Source organism: Crotalus tigris, unplaced genomic scaffold, assembly GCF_016545835.1.
Source record: "Crotalus tigris isolate CLP2741 ecotype Arizona unplaced genomic scaffold, ASM1654583v1 scf7180000018006.973166, whole genome shotgun sequence".
NCBI lineage: Eukaryota > Metazoa > Chordata > Lepidosauria > Squamata > Viperidae > Crotalus > Crotalus tigris.
This window is the reverse complement of record NW_024096771.1, coordinates 656,909-674,223: the sequence shown is the minus strand read 5'-3', so window position 1 is coordinate 674,223 and position 17,315 is coordinate 656,909. Positions and strand designations below refer to the sequence as shown.

Here is a 17,315-nt window from a genome sequence, read left to right as displayed (position 1 = left end):
CCATGAGAGATAACTGCAACTTCTCCCAATTCCTCAAGTCTTTCTGCACACTGACCCACAACCTTTCATAATTATTTTTAAACAATTTTGCATTAGAAACAGATAACATCACCCCCAGATATTTTACCTTGTTGACAATTTCAAAACCCGTCAAGTTAGCCAAAATCTGCTTCTCCCGAATAGTCATATTTTTAGGTAGGATTTTAGTCTTATTAACATTAATTTTAAAACCCGAAACCAAACCATAATGATAAATCAACTGCAATAACTTTACTACAGAATAATTAGGTTGCGACAAAGTAACCACCAAGTCATCCGCAAAAGCTCTTAACTTATATTCTTTTTTGTTAACTTCTATACCTTTTATTTCCTGAGACTCTCGAATTTTAATCAACAATATTTCCAGTGTTAAAACAAACAACAACGGTGATAATGGACATCCCTGCCTAGTACCTTTCTCTATTGTAAAAACCTCTGACAAACCTCCATTAACAATCAGTTGTGCCATTTGTTTTTGGTATATTACCGTAAGAGCTTGTAATATCTTTTCGCCAAAATTCATCTCTTCAATTACTCTTAACATAAAATGCCAATTCAGTTGATCAAAAGCTTTTTCAGCATCTAAAAATATCAGCCCTGCAGAAACTTGGTTATTCTTGTCTAAATATTCTAATAAATTAATGATTTGTCTAGCATTATTTTTCATATACCTACCAGTTATAAACCCAGATTGGGCTTTATGGACAAGATAATGCACAACCCTCATAAGCCTATTTACTAAAATTTTTGCAAATATCTTATAATCAACATTTAAAAGAGATATAGGTCTATAATTCTTTGGTAAAGTAAGATCTTGATCCTCTTTTGGAATCAAAGATATAAAAGCACTACGCCATGAGGGAGGAATCTCTGAACCCTGTAAAATGTCATTAAAAAGATCACCTAATGGTTGAATCATCTCTTCCATTAAAGCTTTATAATAAACAGATGTCAACCCATCCGTACCTGGTGCTTTCCCTGGTTTCAATTGTTTAATTGCTATCGCAATTTCCTCATTAGTAATTAAACCATTAATTTCCTGTCTCTGGTCCTCTGTCAATTTGGGAAGGCTGGCCTCGCTTAAATATTTATTTATATCTAAGATTTGCACATTCGTGGATTTATATAATTTCTGATAATAATCTAAAAAAGATTTCTTAATCAATTCCTTCTGAAACACTAATTTACCCTTATAGTTTATTTTATCTATTATTCTCTGTCTCTGTTTCTTTCTTAATTGATAGGCCAACCATCTCCCTGGTTTATTAGCATTACAAAATGTATTTTGTTTCATAAATATTAAATTAGTTGCGGATTGATCCGCCATCAACATATTAAATTGTGATCTTAACAACTTTATAGATTCTTTAATCCTTTCATCTGAGGGATTTAAAATCAAAGACTTTTCTTTTAATTTAATTTCATCTTCCAATTCTTTACGTTTCTGAGTCTGCTTTTGCCTATGAAAGTTATTCATTTTTATCAGGATCCCACGCATAAATGCTTTACCTGCATCCCATACCATTGACATTGAAGTCCCCTTATACATATTTAAAGCAAAATAATCCTTTAAACACTCCTTTAACTTTTGAACATTCTTTTCTTGTCTGAATAAGTTCTCATTCACCCTCCAAGATCTTCTCTCCTCTTTTTCTTGAATCAGCTCCATCCAGACTGGACTATGATCCGTCAGTGACCTAGGAAAAATCTTAACATTCTTTACTCTATTATATAAATCTGTTGTGATAAAAAAAAGTCAATTCTTGAAAAGGATTGATGTCTATCTGAAAAGAAGGTAAAGTCTCTCTCCTCTTGATTACATTCCCGCCAATAATCCCTTAATTCCCAATCCTCTTTCATGTCAAAAAAGGCTTTAGGTAGTTTTGCCTGTTTAAAAAGAGGAGAAGAACCTTTCTTGTCCCTTTGTATATCTAAGACACCATTCCAATCACCCATTAGTACCACGGATCTGTAGTCCAGCAAAGTTATTTTTTGATGTAACAATCTATAAAATTGTTCCTGTTGCTGATTTGGTGCATAAAGTCCCACTATAAGTATTTTCTTACCATATAAACCAAGTTCAATCATCACGTATCTTCCTTGGGGATCTGATTCTACCAGACAAACTGGTAAATTTTGCTTCACATAAATAACCACTCCCCCCTTTTTCGCAGGAGCAGAAGATACAAAATGAGATCCCAGACGGGCGTTAACTAAATATTTTTGATCTTTCAATAGAATATGAGTTTCCTGTAGGCAAATAATATCATTATTGTGTTGCTTTAAGTAATAAAAGATTTTCTTTCTTTTCTGAGGGGAATTTAGACCGTTAACATTCCTGGTCAGGAACTTTGCCATCTCCCTTGGCCAGAAGCCTGGAGAAGACTACCTGGAGGTCTGCCATTGCTGTATGTGTTGCAGAACTCTTGGGTCTTGCTCCTCCCACCGGCAATGAAACACTATCCGAAGAAGATTCTTTAATCTCTTTCTTTTGTTGCTCCTTTTCCTTGCGTCTATGTGCTGCACGGGTCATCCTCTGCTCTTTAACCTCTGTTTGACGTTGCCCTTCAGCTTGCCACTTCCCAGCAGAGATCAGACCTAATGCTTCAGATTGCTGTTCCATCTCTTTACCACTCAAGGGTTTCTGAACAGATAAAGCTGAGCCTGCACCCAGGACCGTATTATAAAACTCTTTAGCTTTAACAACCGTATTCAACCTGTAACGCATCCCCGCATGGCTCAAAGCGATGCCCATCGGGATCTCCCATCTGAATGGCATCAATCTTGCTTTAAGTTCATTAGCTAAGAAAGCAAAATCTTTCCTGTTTCTTAAAATTTTTGATGGGATTTCCTTTAAAATGATAACATCTTGGCCAGCAATCTGGAATCTCTTGTTATAAAAAGCTTGTATAATTTCATTGCGCAGAGACTTCTTTGTGAAATAGATCACAACATCTCTAGGCAAATTCTTTTGCTTCGCAATCCAAGAGTTAACTCTATAAATTTTTTCCATTTCTCTGCGTAATTCTCCTTTATCCATATTCAGAGCAACAGCTAGATCACTAAGCACCATCTCCATCAGATCTTGATTCATATCTTCCTTGAGACCCCTGATCCTCAGGGCGTGCTCCATCTCCCTATACTGAGACATAAGGATATCTGCTTGTGAGATCTCCATCTTGCTTTCCATATCTTGAAATTTATCCTCAAAAAAATCAACTTTATCAGCAACTTCCTCCACTCTCGAGTCCAGCTTCACCACCACCGAAGCCAAACCTGATACAGCTGTAACTATATCTTGCCGCAAGATGGTATTATTATCTTCTAATAAATCCTTCATTTCGTTTAATTCCTCTTTGATTTCAGATTTAATCTGTACAGCAAGCTGCTTCATTTCATCTCTGATTTGGGATACAGCATCTCCCATTATGTTTTTAATCTCTTGTGCAGACAGGCCTGGTGGAGGAGGAGAGGGTGGTGGCTGAGTCGGTGGTACATGTTTAAGTTGTTGTTGTTGTTGTTGTACAGTTAAGGTTGTGGGAGAGGAAACCACCTTAGGTAGTATAGAAGGCGGTTGTCTCTTTGAAGCCATTTTTTAAAACGCAGTTCTCTCTTCCCTTCTCCCCAAAAAGAAAGGGAGGGGAGAAATAGAAGTTAAAAAAAACAAAAGTGCTGTAATCCTTAAAGTTCCAAGTTCCAAAAAAAAGAAGAAATCAAAAGAGAAATCCAAAGCCAAAAACAAAAAAATCAAAAGCAATCATTTAGATCCAATACTTTCCAAGAAAAATAAGAACAAAGAGACAAAAAAAAAAAAAGCTGAGCGCTTTCAAAACGCCATCTTATTTTCTCTCTCCGTGCCAGCAAAAAAGAACAAAGGAGAAATAACCAAAACTAACTAGAAAAAGAAAATAAAACACTAAACTATATAAAAGAAAATCCTTTAAACCGCTCTGTCCGCTTCTAAAGTTACTCACCGAAACTCTGTAACCGCGGAGATAGAAGCGGCAGTTTCTTTTGCTTCCGAAGAAGCAAAAACAGCTGGGAGGCGGAGATCAGCAGGAGCTCCGAGGGAACACTCCTTCCACCCCCTCTAGGAAAAAATCCAGAGGGGGTTCAGGGGTTCTACCTCTACTCCTGCGTTCTCTACCCCTTCCCTTTGCCTGGGAAGGTGATTCCGAGCCGCGGGCCAGCTGATGCACGCTATGCTCCGCGGCTCTGACACCTTCCCAGCTGGACGGCTAGAAAATAGCCGCCATCGCCGCCGCCCCGTACCGGAAGCCAAAGCCACAGCTTCTTGTGCTACTGGAACAAACCTGCAAAATAATTCAGAGTCATTAACAATTGTTTGACTTGCCCCACTATTTATTAACCACTTGTCTCTGTTGTTGCTATAGCAAACTTTTGCAACACCAAAATGTTCCTTTTGCAAATCAGTCTTCTTTGCTTGCAAAAATGTCCTTCGCTGCAAATTGTTTCTCTGCAAACAGTTCCTTTTCAGATGTATGCTTGCACCACAAACGTAGAAAGTTTTCTTTTGCTGAGCACTCTGCGTGCACAATCTTTCCTTTGTTGCAACTTGGTCCCATCTGCTGCTTGTTCCTTCTCTGGAGACTTGCAGTCTGGACCCCCTCCTCAGGAATTTCACCTCCTCGTGGCTGTTCCTAAAATGGCGCTTTTCTTCTTCATTAAGCAAACATGCCTTTAAAGCCTCAAAATTTAAGTCTTGCTCTTCTTTACACTCAAATATTGCAGAAACTGTGTCCCAGGTTTTATCTAAACTGTTCAACACCAATAAAACCTTCTGGGACTCAGGGAATTTAATCCCATGTTGTTCTAAGTCCAAAAATAAACTTTGCATTTTATTTAAATGCTGTTCCACAGATTCGCCTGGTTGCAAATAGGCCCTGTAAAGTTTTCTTGACAATTGCACTATATTGCATGCAGAAACATTCACGTGTACAGCTCTCAACTTCAACCAAATCTTTGCAGTCTTTAAATTTGCAACATTTAGAAATTGTTCATCCTCTAAATTCAAGATGAGATAAGCCATTGCTCGATCATGACTTTTCTGATCAGCAGCTGCAAACACTTGTGGTGGATTTTCTACGATATACCACAGCTCTTTAGCTTTCAGCGAACATTCCATTTTTGCAGCCCACACAATGTAATTCTTCTGACCCAAACAAGGCACAGAGCTTTCCTTAAATTCCATTGCAGCTATTCTGCTAATTCTGCCTTGTTCTTATATTTTCTAAACACAGGCAATTTCTTCCAGCTTTAAATTACAATGCAGTCCTTAGTAAGCTCTGGGCCCATAACCTGTTAGACAATTTTTATTTCTCTGCTGGTAAAAATAAATCAGAAGTTCTCAAAGTTGACTGCATTTAGCTGATTCAAATAACCACTTTATATTCATATCAAAATATTTACAATACCATACATTCTTCTTTACAGCAACATAGCACAATGAAGACTTCTTACAGAGAGATACAGAGACAGACCTGAGACTGAATAAAAAAATCCAGCTCCTAACTCAATAACTTTTTTGCACAGACTCAGTAGCACTTTTTTCACATTGGCTGACTGAGTTACCACATGACTCTTCCTGCTCATGAATATTCCAACATAGTTGTATTGCAGAATTTGGAAATAGACTATTCTCTTGTTTTGATATGTCAGAAAACATTCTGAAATGAATTAATACTACCCATTCATACATAATCTTTCACAATCAGTTTAAAAATATCAATAGAGGTAGTCCTTGATTTACAACCACTATTGAACTCAAAATTTCTGTTGCTAAGTGAGACAGTTGTTAAGTGAATTTTGCCCCATTTTATGTCCTATCTTGCCACAGTTGTTAAACTCCAGCTGTTAAGTTAATAACACAATTGTTAAGTGAATCTGGTGTCCCTATTGACTTTGCTTGTCAGAAGGTTGCAAAGTGTGATCACATGGCCCAGTTGTCATAAATATGAGTCAGTTGCCAAATGTCTGAATGTTTATCATATGACCATGGAGATGCTGCAATAGTCGTTAATGTGAAAAATGGTCATAAGTCACTTCTTTCAGTGCTGTTCTAAATTCAAATGGTCATTAAATGAACTGTTGTAAGTTGAGCACTATATGTGGATGTATCTTTTATACATGGATCCTGTGGAATTAAACTATTAAAAGTAGGACATGATAAACTGGAATTAGAGTCAGGATTAATGAAATTTGTTCTGTTCTTTGTTTGCAATAGTCCATTAAGTTACCCAGCTATCAACAGATACTCTTCTTCATCATTGTCCTCTCAAGCATCTGCAGAGGTCAGCAATATAACTGGACAATCCGAAAGCTCGGATGAAGTTTTCAACATGCAGGTACCAGATGATACCTCATCTGAGATGGGTATATGTACATCTTCTAAGGCTTTTTATAGGATGGGAAGTTGTGTGAGAAAGCAGCAAATCCAAAAGGAACTGTGAGGATTTGGATTTAATACTGATAGTTGAAACAATGTAAACAGTGTAAACAGAAATTGACATGTAAGTCATTATGTAATAGCATTATGTTTAAAACAATGCATCTTTAAAACATAGTTCTAGTAACCAAAAGCTAATTAATGAATATATCAGGGGGGGAAAGTTAACTCTTTCATTCATCTCCAGAGGAAAGTGGTTTCTTTTTTATGGTAAAGACCCAAAGATATAATATGTATCTTTGGATCATGTATGTAAGCATGTCTGGTGTATGGTTGCTTTATTAAATAACATGACTTTTAACATGTAGGCATGTGGGCAATTGCTGTACTACTTATTCTTAAATATCCACAAAGGAAGCAGTGATAACTAATAGCAATAGCAACAGCACTTAGACTTATATACTGGCAAATATCTGTAGTTCGGGTGTAGGATGAGGGTGACAGTTCATTCTCTGAACTTGGGAGGTGTTTTCCGAATTTTAATTACCAGGCTAGATAACATCTTCAGCAGAGTTTAGCGGGTGTCAGTGTCAGTGTTCTTCTGTTTATAAGGACTTCGTGTCATCATGGGTCTTGATGGGTTAGGTATACGTGTGTCAAGTGAAGGTCTTCTGATGGGTCTTGTGAGGGGTCAGGTGTGGGTATGTCAAGTGAGGGTCTTGTAATGGGTATTGTGATGGATCAGATGTGAGTCATCAGTGGGAGTCTTGTGTTGGGTCTTGTGATGAGTAAGTTATATCGGGTGAGAGTCATTGGGAGGTGAAGTGCTGGTTGGGGAGGGCTTGTGTGAGATGGTTGAGCTGTCTCTGGTTGGCTGTGCAGTTGATTTGGATTCTGAGAGGTTCATAGGTTGGTTGTAGGTCAATGTGTCTGTTGATGAAATTGCTTGTGGAGTGCCAGGCTTCGATGAACTCAAGAGCATGGCAGGTGGTAGCACGGCCAATGATTTTTGTGTTGCTCCAATTGATCTGGTGTTGTTTGGTGTTGGTGTGAGTAGAGATTAAGGATTTGGGATTGTGGCATTTGACTGCCAGCCAGTATTCTTGGATCCTTCACCCTCATTTAGATTATATACTGCTTCATAGTGCTTTACAGCACTCTCTAAATGGTTACAGAGTCAACAAACAATCTGAGTCCTCATTTTACTGACCTCGGAAGGATAGAAGTCAGAGTCAATCTTGAGCCAGTGAGGACTGAACTCCTGGCAGTGAGCTGTATTAGCCTGCAATACTGCATTCTAACCATTGTGCCATTGCAGCTCATAAACTGATATGTGACATTCAGCAACTCTGCCACCAAAAATTTCAAAAACTCTAACAAACAAAAATATTAGTTTAAAAAAAGGGCAAAAACTCTACTACATAGGATTGCCACTAAAAAAATAGAACAAAACTGTTTGTGGTACCAACACAGGATAATATTTGTAGCTCAGGGTTGAAATGAGGGATCCTTGATCCTTTCTGACCTTGTTTTCTTGCAGATGTTTTATTATCCTAACTAGGTAACATCATCAGTGCTAATAAGGAGTGCTGTTTGCTGTCAGTTTATATACTGGTGTCTTGCCTGCTGTGTGGGTGGGGCTGGTCTTGATTGTTGATCTGATTGTTATTAATGTCTATGTGTCTATTGATGGCTGTCAGAGTACCAGGTGTGATGAAAATTCTTTAATTTCACAAGATATAGACAGATTTAACCATTGTTTCAATTGGGAAAGTATGACAATCCTAGACCAGGTCAAATGCAAAAATGCCAGGGAATTTCTAGAAGCCTGGCACTCTGACAAATCAGCCATCAATAGACACATAGACATTAACAACATCTATAGACTATGCAAAAAAGACAATCAACTAGCCCAAAAGAGAAAAAGTCTCCAGAACCTCTCCACCAGTAATCAGCATTCAGATCAGCATAGATTAACTCCATGGTCAACTTCAGACCAGCAATTAAGTAAGCAAAAAACTGCCAAAGAGCCATTAGTAAACAGCCCAATCAAAGAATCCCTAAGACCGCCCCCACCCCAACAGACAGGCAAGACACCGGAATATAAACCGACAGCAAACAGCACTCCTTACTAGCACTGATGATATTACCTAGTTAGGGTAATGGGAACATCTGCAAGAAAACAAGCAAGCTCAGAGCACCAAGGACACCTCACAAAACTCTTTCCACAGATATGGGTGAGAGATTTGGTTCTAACTCTCCCTGGAGTATTAAGTATTTTAAAACTTTAAAATACAATGACATAATATTATTAATGCCAGTTTAAATACAGTTTTCTTTTGATTGTATGAAACCTGACATGTAGTCATAGTCTTGTATGAACAAGTGATATGTTTCTGTAATACTGTAATTATTAGATGATTACTTCTTGATATGGGTAAATGTCCATGAAGGTGGAAGAAAACGGTTAAGCCTTATTTATTTTTATACTGCTAAGAGTTGTAACAATAGAACAATTTCCATGTGGCATTTAGATTTTGTTGATATGTAAGACAAGAATCTCTGGAGATTTAGTGTAGAATTTTGCCCTGAGTTGGCAGGCTTAAATTCCTATTTATGTATAAATATGCATCTTTTGAAACAATTTAAAAATGAGTAAGGTGCCGGGATTTTTCAGTGATGTATCAAGTAGAAAAACCAAGTCCAGGTAAGCATATATATCATATATAAGATTATCAGTCAAACAAAAAAAAGTGCAAAGTTTTAATATATTAACCCTGGGATTCCTCATTATAGGATTACATTAAAAAATAATTTTCCTATTGTAGTCTGTGTTTTGTGAGATTCACATGTACTTCTCTAATGCAGTGGTCCCCAATCTTTGTGGATTGGCAGCCCAACTGTAGGGGGAGAGGGGTACCATGCTGTGTGAGTGGTGTGCTGGTGCGCATGCTGTGTGTACAGCTTGACTCGCATAAGCATCGGGTTGCCGCGCATGTGCATGCACATGCAGCTCGACTGCAAGTGGAACTGCACGTGCATTCATGTGTGTGCCAGCCCGCTATTCGCACGAGTCGAGCTGTGCATGCATGTGTGTGCTGGCCCGTGGCTTGATTGCGAACAGGTCACAGCCCGGTAGTGGGTCACGGACTGGGAGTTGGGAACCCCTGCTCTAATGGACAAAAATTATTCTTGAAAGAAACAAAATTCAAGTATCTGCAAGTACTCTAAAATATTGTTTTTATTTTTGGAATTAATATTAATGTACCTTTAGTTTCTCTTGAGCGCTTTCTCAAGAGTACTTCTGTCTTACAATTCCCCCAAAATAAAAGAATGGGGCATTTTTTACCCTATATTTTTAATAGCTAGGAATAGAATATAATTGAAAATAGCAGATAAAATTCTCTTCTGATAGAGTTACAAAGGAGGAACATTGCTAAAGAATCTTAGAACAAGAGGAAAATATATTGTTATTTTATAAGATCTACAGTTATTTTATAAATGTTAGCACAATCAATCAATGGTCACTAAAGAAAATAAATTAGACAAAATCTGACCTGGTTGTTATGGAATAATCTGAATTGAATTTAGGTTGCAATCATATAAACATGTTCCTCTGTGCCATTTTTCTTATAGGCAATAGACAAGCATCAGGTTGTATTCTCAAACATTTATGTATCACCCAACCATATTGTTGCTTCAAATATTACATTTTCCATGAGCCTAAAAGTTTTTGTATTGAGCTGCTGTCATAATGTACCATATCATTAGTCAGTACATGTTGCTGCTGATTTTTTCATCATGTTGCATGATACTGAGAGTTTGTGGCTTTTATGTATTTCCAGCCAAGCCCATCTACCTCAAGTCTGAGTTCTACTCATTCTGCTTCACCTAATGTGACCAGCTCTGCTCCATCCAGTGCCAGAGGTTAGTGTTTTATTACACAAAGATCCTTATGGAATCTTTCTGGATCAAAACTATACTACTAGGTCTGAATCACATTATATGGAAATTCTATATGGGATATAGGACTCTATAAATTCTTTATCCAATATGTGTCTCCCACCCAAATAATCCATCATATTGCAGACTGAAGAATTGTTTTGATTCTCTAAGTTTGTCTTGTATTTCAGGCTCACCTCTGTTATCAGATAAGCTTAAACATTCCAGAGAAAACTCTTGCCTATCTCCAAGGGAGAGGCCCTTTAGTGCTATTTACCCTAATCCTGCTGAGCTTTCACAGGTAGGCATTACTCAGGGTGCAGTAAAAGAGCTACATTCCTGAAAATGAACTGTTGTGATAGACAAATGTTTTAGATCATCTTATTGATTCTTATTATTTTAAAGTTCTATAATCTCAATTTATAAGGAGGGTCTGGTCTGATTAGTGCTTGGATGGGAGGCTTCTGGGGCTGTACCATGTTATAGCAGGAACTTAAAACCAAACCAAACCATGTCCATACTGTTGCTAAAACCCTACATGCATATATTCGTGAACTTCTAAGGCAGTGGTTCTCAACCTGTGGGTGGGGACCCCATTTGGGGTCGAACGACCATTTCACAGGGGTCACCAAACCATGCTGTCCACCATTTTTTTCCCTTTTCCCTAGCTGTCCTACTCCCTCTTATTGGTGGCCACGCCCACTTGGGGGTCACCACAACATGGGGAACTGTATTATGGGGTCACGGCATTAGAAAGGTTGAGAACCACTGTTCTAAGGAGTAAACCTTTTTGAATTTACGAATAGAGTAAGTGGTAATTTCAGGAAATTCAGTTTGATCCCGATTGTTGATTGCTATTCAGATCCAGAAAAAATGAAAAACTCTAGGTTGTCTGCTTCTGTCTTACCTATACCAACTTTTGAGCCCTTTCTTTAAGGATATCAGATACAGATGTTGTTTCTTTTGTTAATAAAATCATCTTTTATTTTAAAGTAGGCAAAGACTGTATGAAGTAAGGGCATGAATAGCCATTTTTCACTTACATATCTCATCTCTAAGTAAAGATATTATTTTTATCTAATACATGTTTAAGACCTCTGCAGTTCTTTCCATTCTCCAGCACTAGAGATGGAGAATCCACCAATGGGTTTAGACTGTATTCCTGCCCAATCAGATCAAGTCAGCCAAAGTTGCCACGCCTGTCCTGGACCATAGAGATCCCATTCTTGACTTGATCTCGCCCATTGGACAGACATGCAGATTTGGCTCTTAGGCAGGTACAGTCTCCATTGGTGGAATTTCTCACAGTTGCTGAGTTAGGCTGTACTTAGTATAGAATTAATTCCTATTATTAGGTAATCTATTCAGGAACACCCTAATTCCCAAAATTTCAGGAGTAGGGGGGGGGGAAACAGAAACTGAATTCCCAGGAGGGAACTCCATTTTCTTTTCCTTCCTCCTCCCAAACTGAAAAATAATTCTTACCCAAGGGCCCCTGAATTAAGAAGGCTCCAGTGCATTCGCGGAGGTTAATTTCTAAACTGGTCTCAGATCGGTCTCCCTTGGGATTTGAGAGTGCGGCTGCAGCTCTGGTGATTTATTGCACAGTAGGTGGGGGGGGATTTACTCAACGCATGCAATTCTTGTAGAGAACCTTGCTATTTTGGGAGCTATTTCTAAACTGGTCTCAGATCGGTCTCCCTTGGGAACAGTAGGTGGGGGGGATTTCCTTTCCCTTTTACTCGAGGCTATTTACTATTCACTTGCTAATTTGGGAGCTGCAGCTGCAGCTCTGAAGCTTATTCAAGCCGGAATTCCCTTCTTTGTCTCGGTGGCTTGTTCTCTTCGTTCTGCTCCTCTCGGGCCGCAAGCACATATGCGCGCCCAGCCGCTGCCGCCAATCAGCTGGTAGGCGGCATAGGAGGGAGGCAGCCAACTCAATTTTGATGAATTTCCTGTGTTTTGGGAGACGTTGATCACAGGGCAGGAGAGCTCTCGCACCAAGCAATTCTCCTCCCACAAAGTCTCCCAAAACGAGGCAGGCGGCCGTTTTTTCACGTGCAGTGGCCATCTTGGACCATGTGGTCCCGAAGTTCGGGGGATCCTAGTTATTAAATTGGAGGAAGGGGCTCCTTTCTCTTCAACAGGATAATTTCCCACGTGCTCTTTATTGAGACCCACTCGGAGTTACACAGGGATTTTTTTGTTGTTAAATAGATAAACAAATAAATAAATAAATTCAAAAATAAATAATAATAATAATAATAATCCTATCCAGACTGTGGCAGTGCCTAGAGATAGCTTTCTCTTCTATTCTGCTATCTCTAGGCACTGCCACAGTCTGGATAGTGGATGTGGCAGTGCTTAGAGATAGCAGAATAGAAGAGAAAGAACTGGAGAAGATAACAAAATACAAAGACCTACAAATAGAAATAGAAAGACTGTGGCAAAAGCAAGCAAGGGTAGTACCAATAGTAATAGGCTCCTTGGGTGCAATCCCAAAACAACTGGAGCACCACTTGAACACCATTGGCATTAACAAATTTGCTATTAGTCAATTGCAAAAGGCGGCCTTACTAGGAACTGCTTCCATCCTGCGACGATATCTGTAATACCATCAAACATCCACATCTGCCTATCCCAGGTCCTGGGTAAGGACTCGATAGGTAGACAAAATGCCAAATCCAGTCTGAACATCTGGCTGACTGTGCGATGATCGATAATAATAATAATAATATAGAGAAAGTCATAGAAAATGATAAAATTAAACTGCTCTGGGACTTCAGAATTCAAACAGACAAGCACCTGCAACATAACACCCCAGACTTAACAATTGTCGATAAGAAAGACAAAAAAGTCTGGATAGTGGACGTGGCAGTGCCTGGAGACAGCAGAATAGACGAGAAAGAACTGGAGAAGATAACAAAATACAAAGACCTACAAATAGAAATAGAAAGACTGTGGCAAAAGCAAGCAAGGGTAGTACCAATAGTAATAGGCTCCTTGGGTGCAATCCCAAAACAACTGGAGCACCACTTGAACACCATTGGCATTGACAAATTTGCTATTAGTCAATTGCAAAAGGCGGCCTTATAGGAACTGCTTCCATCCTGCGATGATACCTGTAATACCATCAAACATCCACATCTGCCTATCCCAGGTCCTGGGTAAGGACTCGATAGGTAGACAAAATGCCAAATCCAGTCTGAACATCTGGCTGACTGTGCGATGATCCATAATAATAATAATAATTACATCTGGTAAACTGTTGGCCTAGTTGTTCACCGCCCTTTAGGGGTTATTCAAGCTTGGTGTCTCCTGACTGCTCTGCTGACACTGACTCATAGGATTGGAAGTCTCCAAATCATTCACAGAGTTATCTGGATTCCAGGCGTACCCCATCGTGCACCTGTGCTTACCCATAACAGCCCTTTCTGGATTCCAGGCATCCCCCATCGTACATCTGTTCTTATCCGTGCACAGTATAGCTGGGTTCCAGGCGACCCCTATCGTGTGCCTGTTTTTATCCACGCTGCTGACTTACCTGGATTCCAGGCGTCCCCATTAGTGCGCCTGTTCTTATCCAGTGTTTAATTCTCTCTGCATCTCAGGGGCCCCCTATCGTGTCCCTGCTGTCCAACGTATCCAAAGTCGTCCGCAGCGCAAGGCAAAGAAGACCGGCACACGCTGACATCCACCAAGCTCTTTATTAAGCATGTGAGACAAAGTCAGCACTGGGGCTGATTTCCCTCCACCGCAATATATCGGCGTGCTCCACCCTGCAGCTCCGCCCCCCATCCCACACCAGCATCCGTTTGAGATGGATAAATGCTACGGCCGTTCCCTGTGCTGTCCCTTTGCCCGACGAAGCTCCGCCCCCACGCCCCGCTGTCCGTGCGTCCGACCTGCGCCCCTGTTGCCCGCTGCCAATCTCGCCCTGCCGGATTCCCTGGTGGCTAAGAGACAACCCCCCGCTCTCCCGCCGAGGTACATTCCCATTAGCCCGCAAGTGGCTCTTAGGAGCTCCCGCTGTTCCATCAGGTGGCGTTGGCGTCTGTCGTGCTTCTCGTGGAGACGTCCGCCCAGAGGGAGTTCGCCCGGTGCGGCGGTGGGGCGTGGCGGTGCACGGCTCAGCTGTTTCTCGCCCCGGTGAGTTGACGTTCGTGCTCCCCCTGTCCCTGTCCTTATGGCAAGCCGTCGGGGCTTGACATGCGGCCCCCTCTACCACGCGTCCCCCTGGGGAGGAAAGGAAAGGGGTTGAGTACACAACGTTACACTTGTTTCGCCCCAGCTTATCCGGGTGCTTCCGATGGAACGTCCGAATCAGGTTGGGTGCCTTTATGTCCCCCTCTCCCACCCAGGTCGCATCTGATAACGGGTAGCCCTTCCACCGAAGGAGGTATTGGGTTTTACCATATCGCTTCCGTGAGTCTAGGACCTCCTGCACCTCGTAATGGGACCCGGATATCGGTCCTGGTGCCCCGTCAGCATAGGGACTTCTATGTGTTGGTTTGAGTAGACTACTATGGAACACGGGGTGAACCTTGCCTAGAGAGGCGGGTAGCCGTAGCTGAACTGTAACTGGGTTAACCACTTTGAGGATCTGGAAAGGCCCTACATATTTCGGGCCTAGCTTCTTACATGGCACCTGCAGACGTAGATATTTGGTGGCTAAATACACCCAGTCTCCCACTTTGAACGGTTTATGCTCGGCCCGTTTTTTGTCGGCTTGGACTTTGGCAGCAGCTTCGGCCTTCCTTCGGGCTACCCGCACCCGGTCCCACAACCCTGAAATTTTGGACTGCCATGTTTGAGGGGTCTGGCCGCTGGCCACCTCTGGTGACAATTCGGGCATGGGGTTAAACTCCATACCATACACTATTTTAAACGGGGTATACCCCGTACTGCTGTGGACGGTATTATTATATGCCACTTCAGCAAACGGCAATAAATCCACCCAATCCGTTTGCTGGAATGACACATAACTTCGGAGGTACCTTTCCACCATAGCGTTTGCCCTTTACGCCGCTCCGTTGGTGCTCGGGTGATATGCTGAACTCAACGCCTGTGAGGACCCTAGCGAACGAACGAACACCCTCCAGAATTTCGCAGTGAATTGCACCCCTCTATCTGACACTATTCTCCTAGGTACACCGTGAAGCCGATAGATGTGTTGAATAAACAACCGAGACAATCGTCGCGCTGATGGCAGGCCTCTGCAGGGGATGAAATGTGCCTGCTTGGAAAAGAGATCTATCACGGTCCATATCACACTGTAGCCCCGATTGCCGGGTAGTTCTACGATAAAATCCATGGCGATCTCTTCCCACGGCCGGGATGGATCGGCCACCGGTTGTAATAACCCCATGGGCCTCCCTACTCGGGGCTTCGCGCTAGCGCACACATGGCACCCTTTTACATATTGTTCCACATCCGTTTTCTGTTTGGGCCACCAGAATTGCCGCCGCACTAGGTGCAGGGTCTTTAAAAACCCAAAGTGGCCCGCTTGTTTAGCGTCGTGACACCTTCGAAGAACGGAGGGGCGTAGGCTCTCGGGCACGTATATCCTATCCCCTTTCCATGCCACACCGTCTCGAGTAGTCAACCATTCAGAATGCTCATTCGCCCACGTATCAGACAGTAAGGCAGCCCTAATGGCCTCTAACCCGCTTACCTGGGACCTGTGGGTTACGGTCTCAGCGGTCTCACGCCGATAAGGCGGCACCAGGGCCTGTATCACCTCCTCCCGTTTGCTACGGTACTGCGGCATCCGCGATAATGCGTCGGCCAAAAAGTTCTTTCCCCCCGGCACATACCTCAGTGTGAAGTTAAACCGGTTGAAGTATTGTGCCCATCGAACATGTTTGGGGGCCAGGCGTCTCGGGGTTTGTAGCGCCTCCAAGTTTTTATGGTCTGTCCACACCTCAAAGGGCAGTTTGGCCCCTTCCAACAAATGCCGCCACGTTGCCAGGGCCCAGCGTATCGCGAAGGCCTCCTTTTCCCAGACAGTCCAGCTACGTTCGGCCGTCGTGAATTTACGCGACGTATAGGCACATGGCTGCAGCGCTCCCCCACTATCCTTCTGCAACAGCACTGCCCCCACCGCTACATCGCTAGCGTCCACCTGGACCACAAAAGGGGCACTCTGGTCTGGGTGGCGTAACACGGGCTCCTTAGCAAATAACGTTTTCAGTGACTCAAACGCTTTTTGACAACTCACAGACCACTCTAGCCGTTGGCTCGGGCGGGGCCTCGCTGTGAGGTGTTTCGTCCGCAGTAGTTCCGTAAGAGGATGCACCACGGTTGCAAATGATGGAATGAACGGACGGTAAAAATTCGCGAATCCGAGAAAACTTTGCAGTTGGCGTCTAGTCTGGGGCACTTGCCATTCCTGTACGGCTCGCACCTTGCCCGGATCCATTTCCACCCCGCTCCCCGAGATGCGGTAGCCCAGGTAATCTAGTCGTTCCCGGTGAAATTCGCACTTCGATAATTTCACATAAAGCTGGGCCTCCAGCAACTTCTGCAGGACTTGCCGTACCAGGCTGACATGCTCCTCCCGTGTTTCGGTATATATTAGAATGTCATCTAGGTACACGAGTACCCCGTGGTATAGGTGCTCATGCAACACCTGATTGATTAACTGCATGAATACTGCGGGGGCCCCTCGTAACCCGAACGGCATGACGCGAAACTGGAAACTGCCCAACGGACAGTTAAACGCCGTTTTCCATTCGTCGCCAGCCTTAATTCGTACTCTATAGTACGCCTCCCGTAGATCTAATTTGGTGAATATGCGGCCCGTCCCCAAATGCGCCAATAGATCCTTCATTAGGGGCAGGGGGTATACATGCTCAACACATACTGCGTTCAACCCCCGGAAGTCGACACATAAGCGTAATGAACCATCCTTCTTTTCTTTGAAGAG

The 17,315-nt window shown here is 42.2% G+C and overlaps 1 protein-coding gene across 4 annotated transcripts in view; it reads left to right on the top strand.

Annotated features, from left to right (window-relative positions):
* Positions 1-17,315, top strand: part of LOC120309387 (dedicator of cytokinesis protein 4-like) — a 161,761-nt gene that overhangs the window by 115,862 nt on the left and 28,584 nt on the right. For all 4 annotated transcript variants that reach the window (XM_039346560.1, XM_039346559.1, XM_039346558.1 and 1 more), the window contains 3 exons: positions 6,284-6,404; positions 10,291-10,372; positions 10,579-10,688. In XM_039346560.1, the coding sequence (XP_039202494.1) occupies positions 6,284-6,404; positions 10,291-10,372; positions 10,579-10,688 (313 nt within the window). The remainder of the gene's footprint in view (positions 1-6,283; positions 6,405-10,290; positions 10,373-10,578; positions 10,689-17,315) is intronic.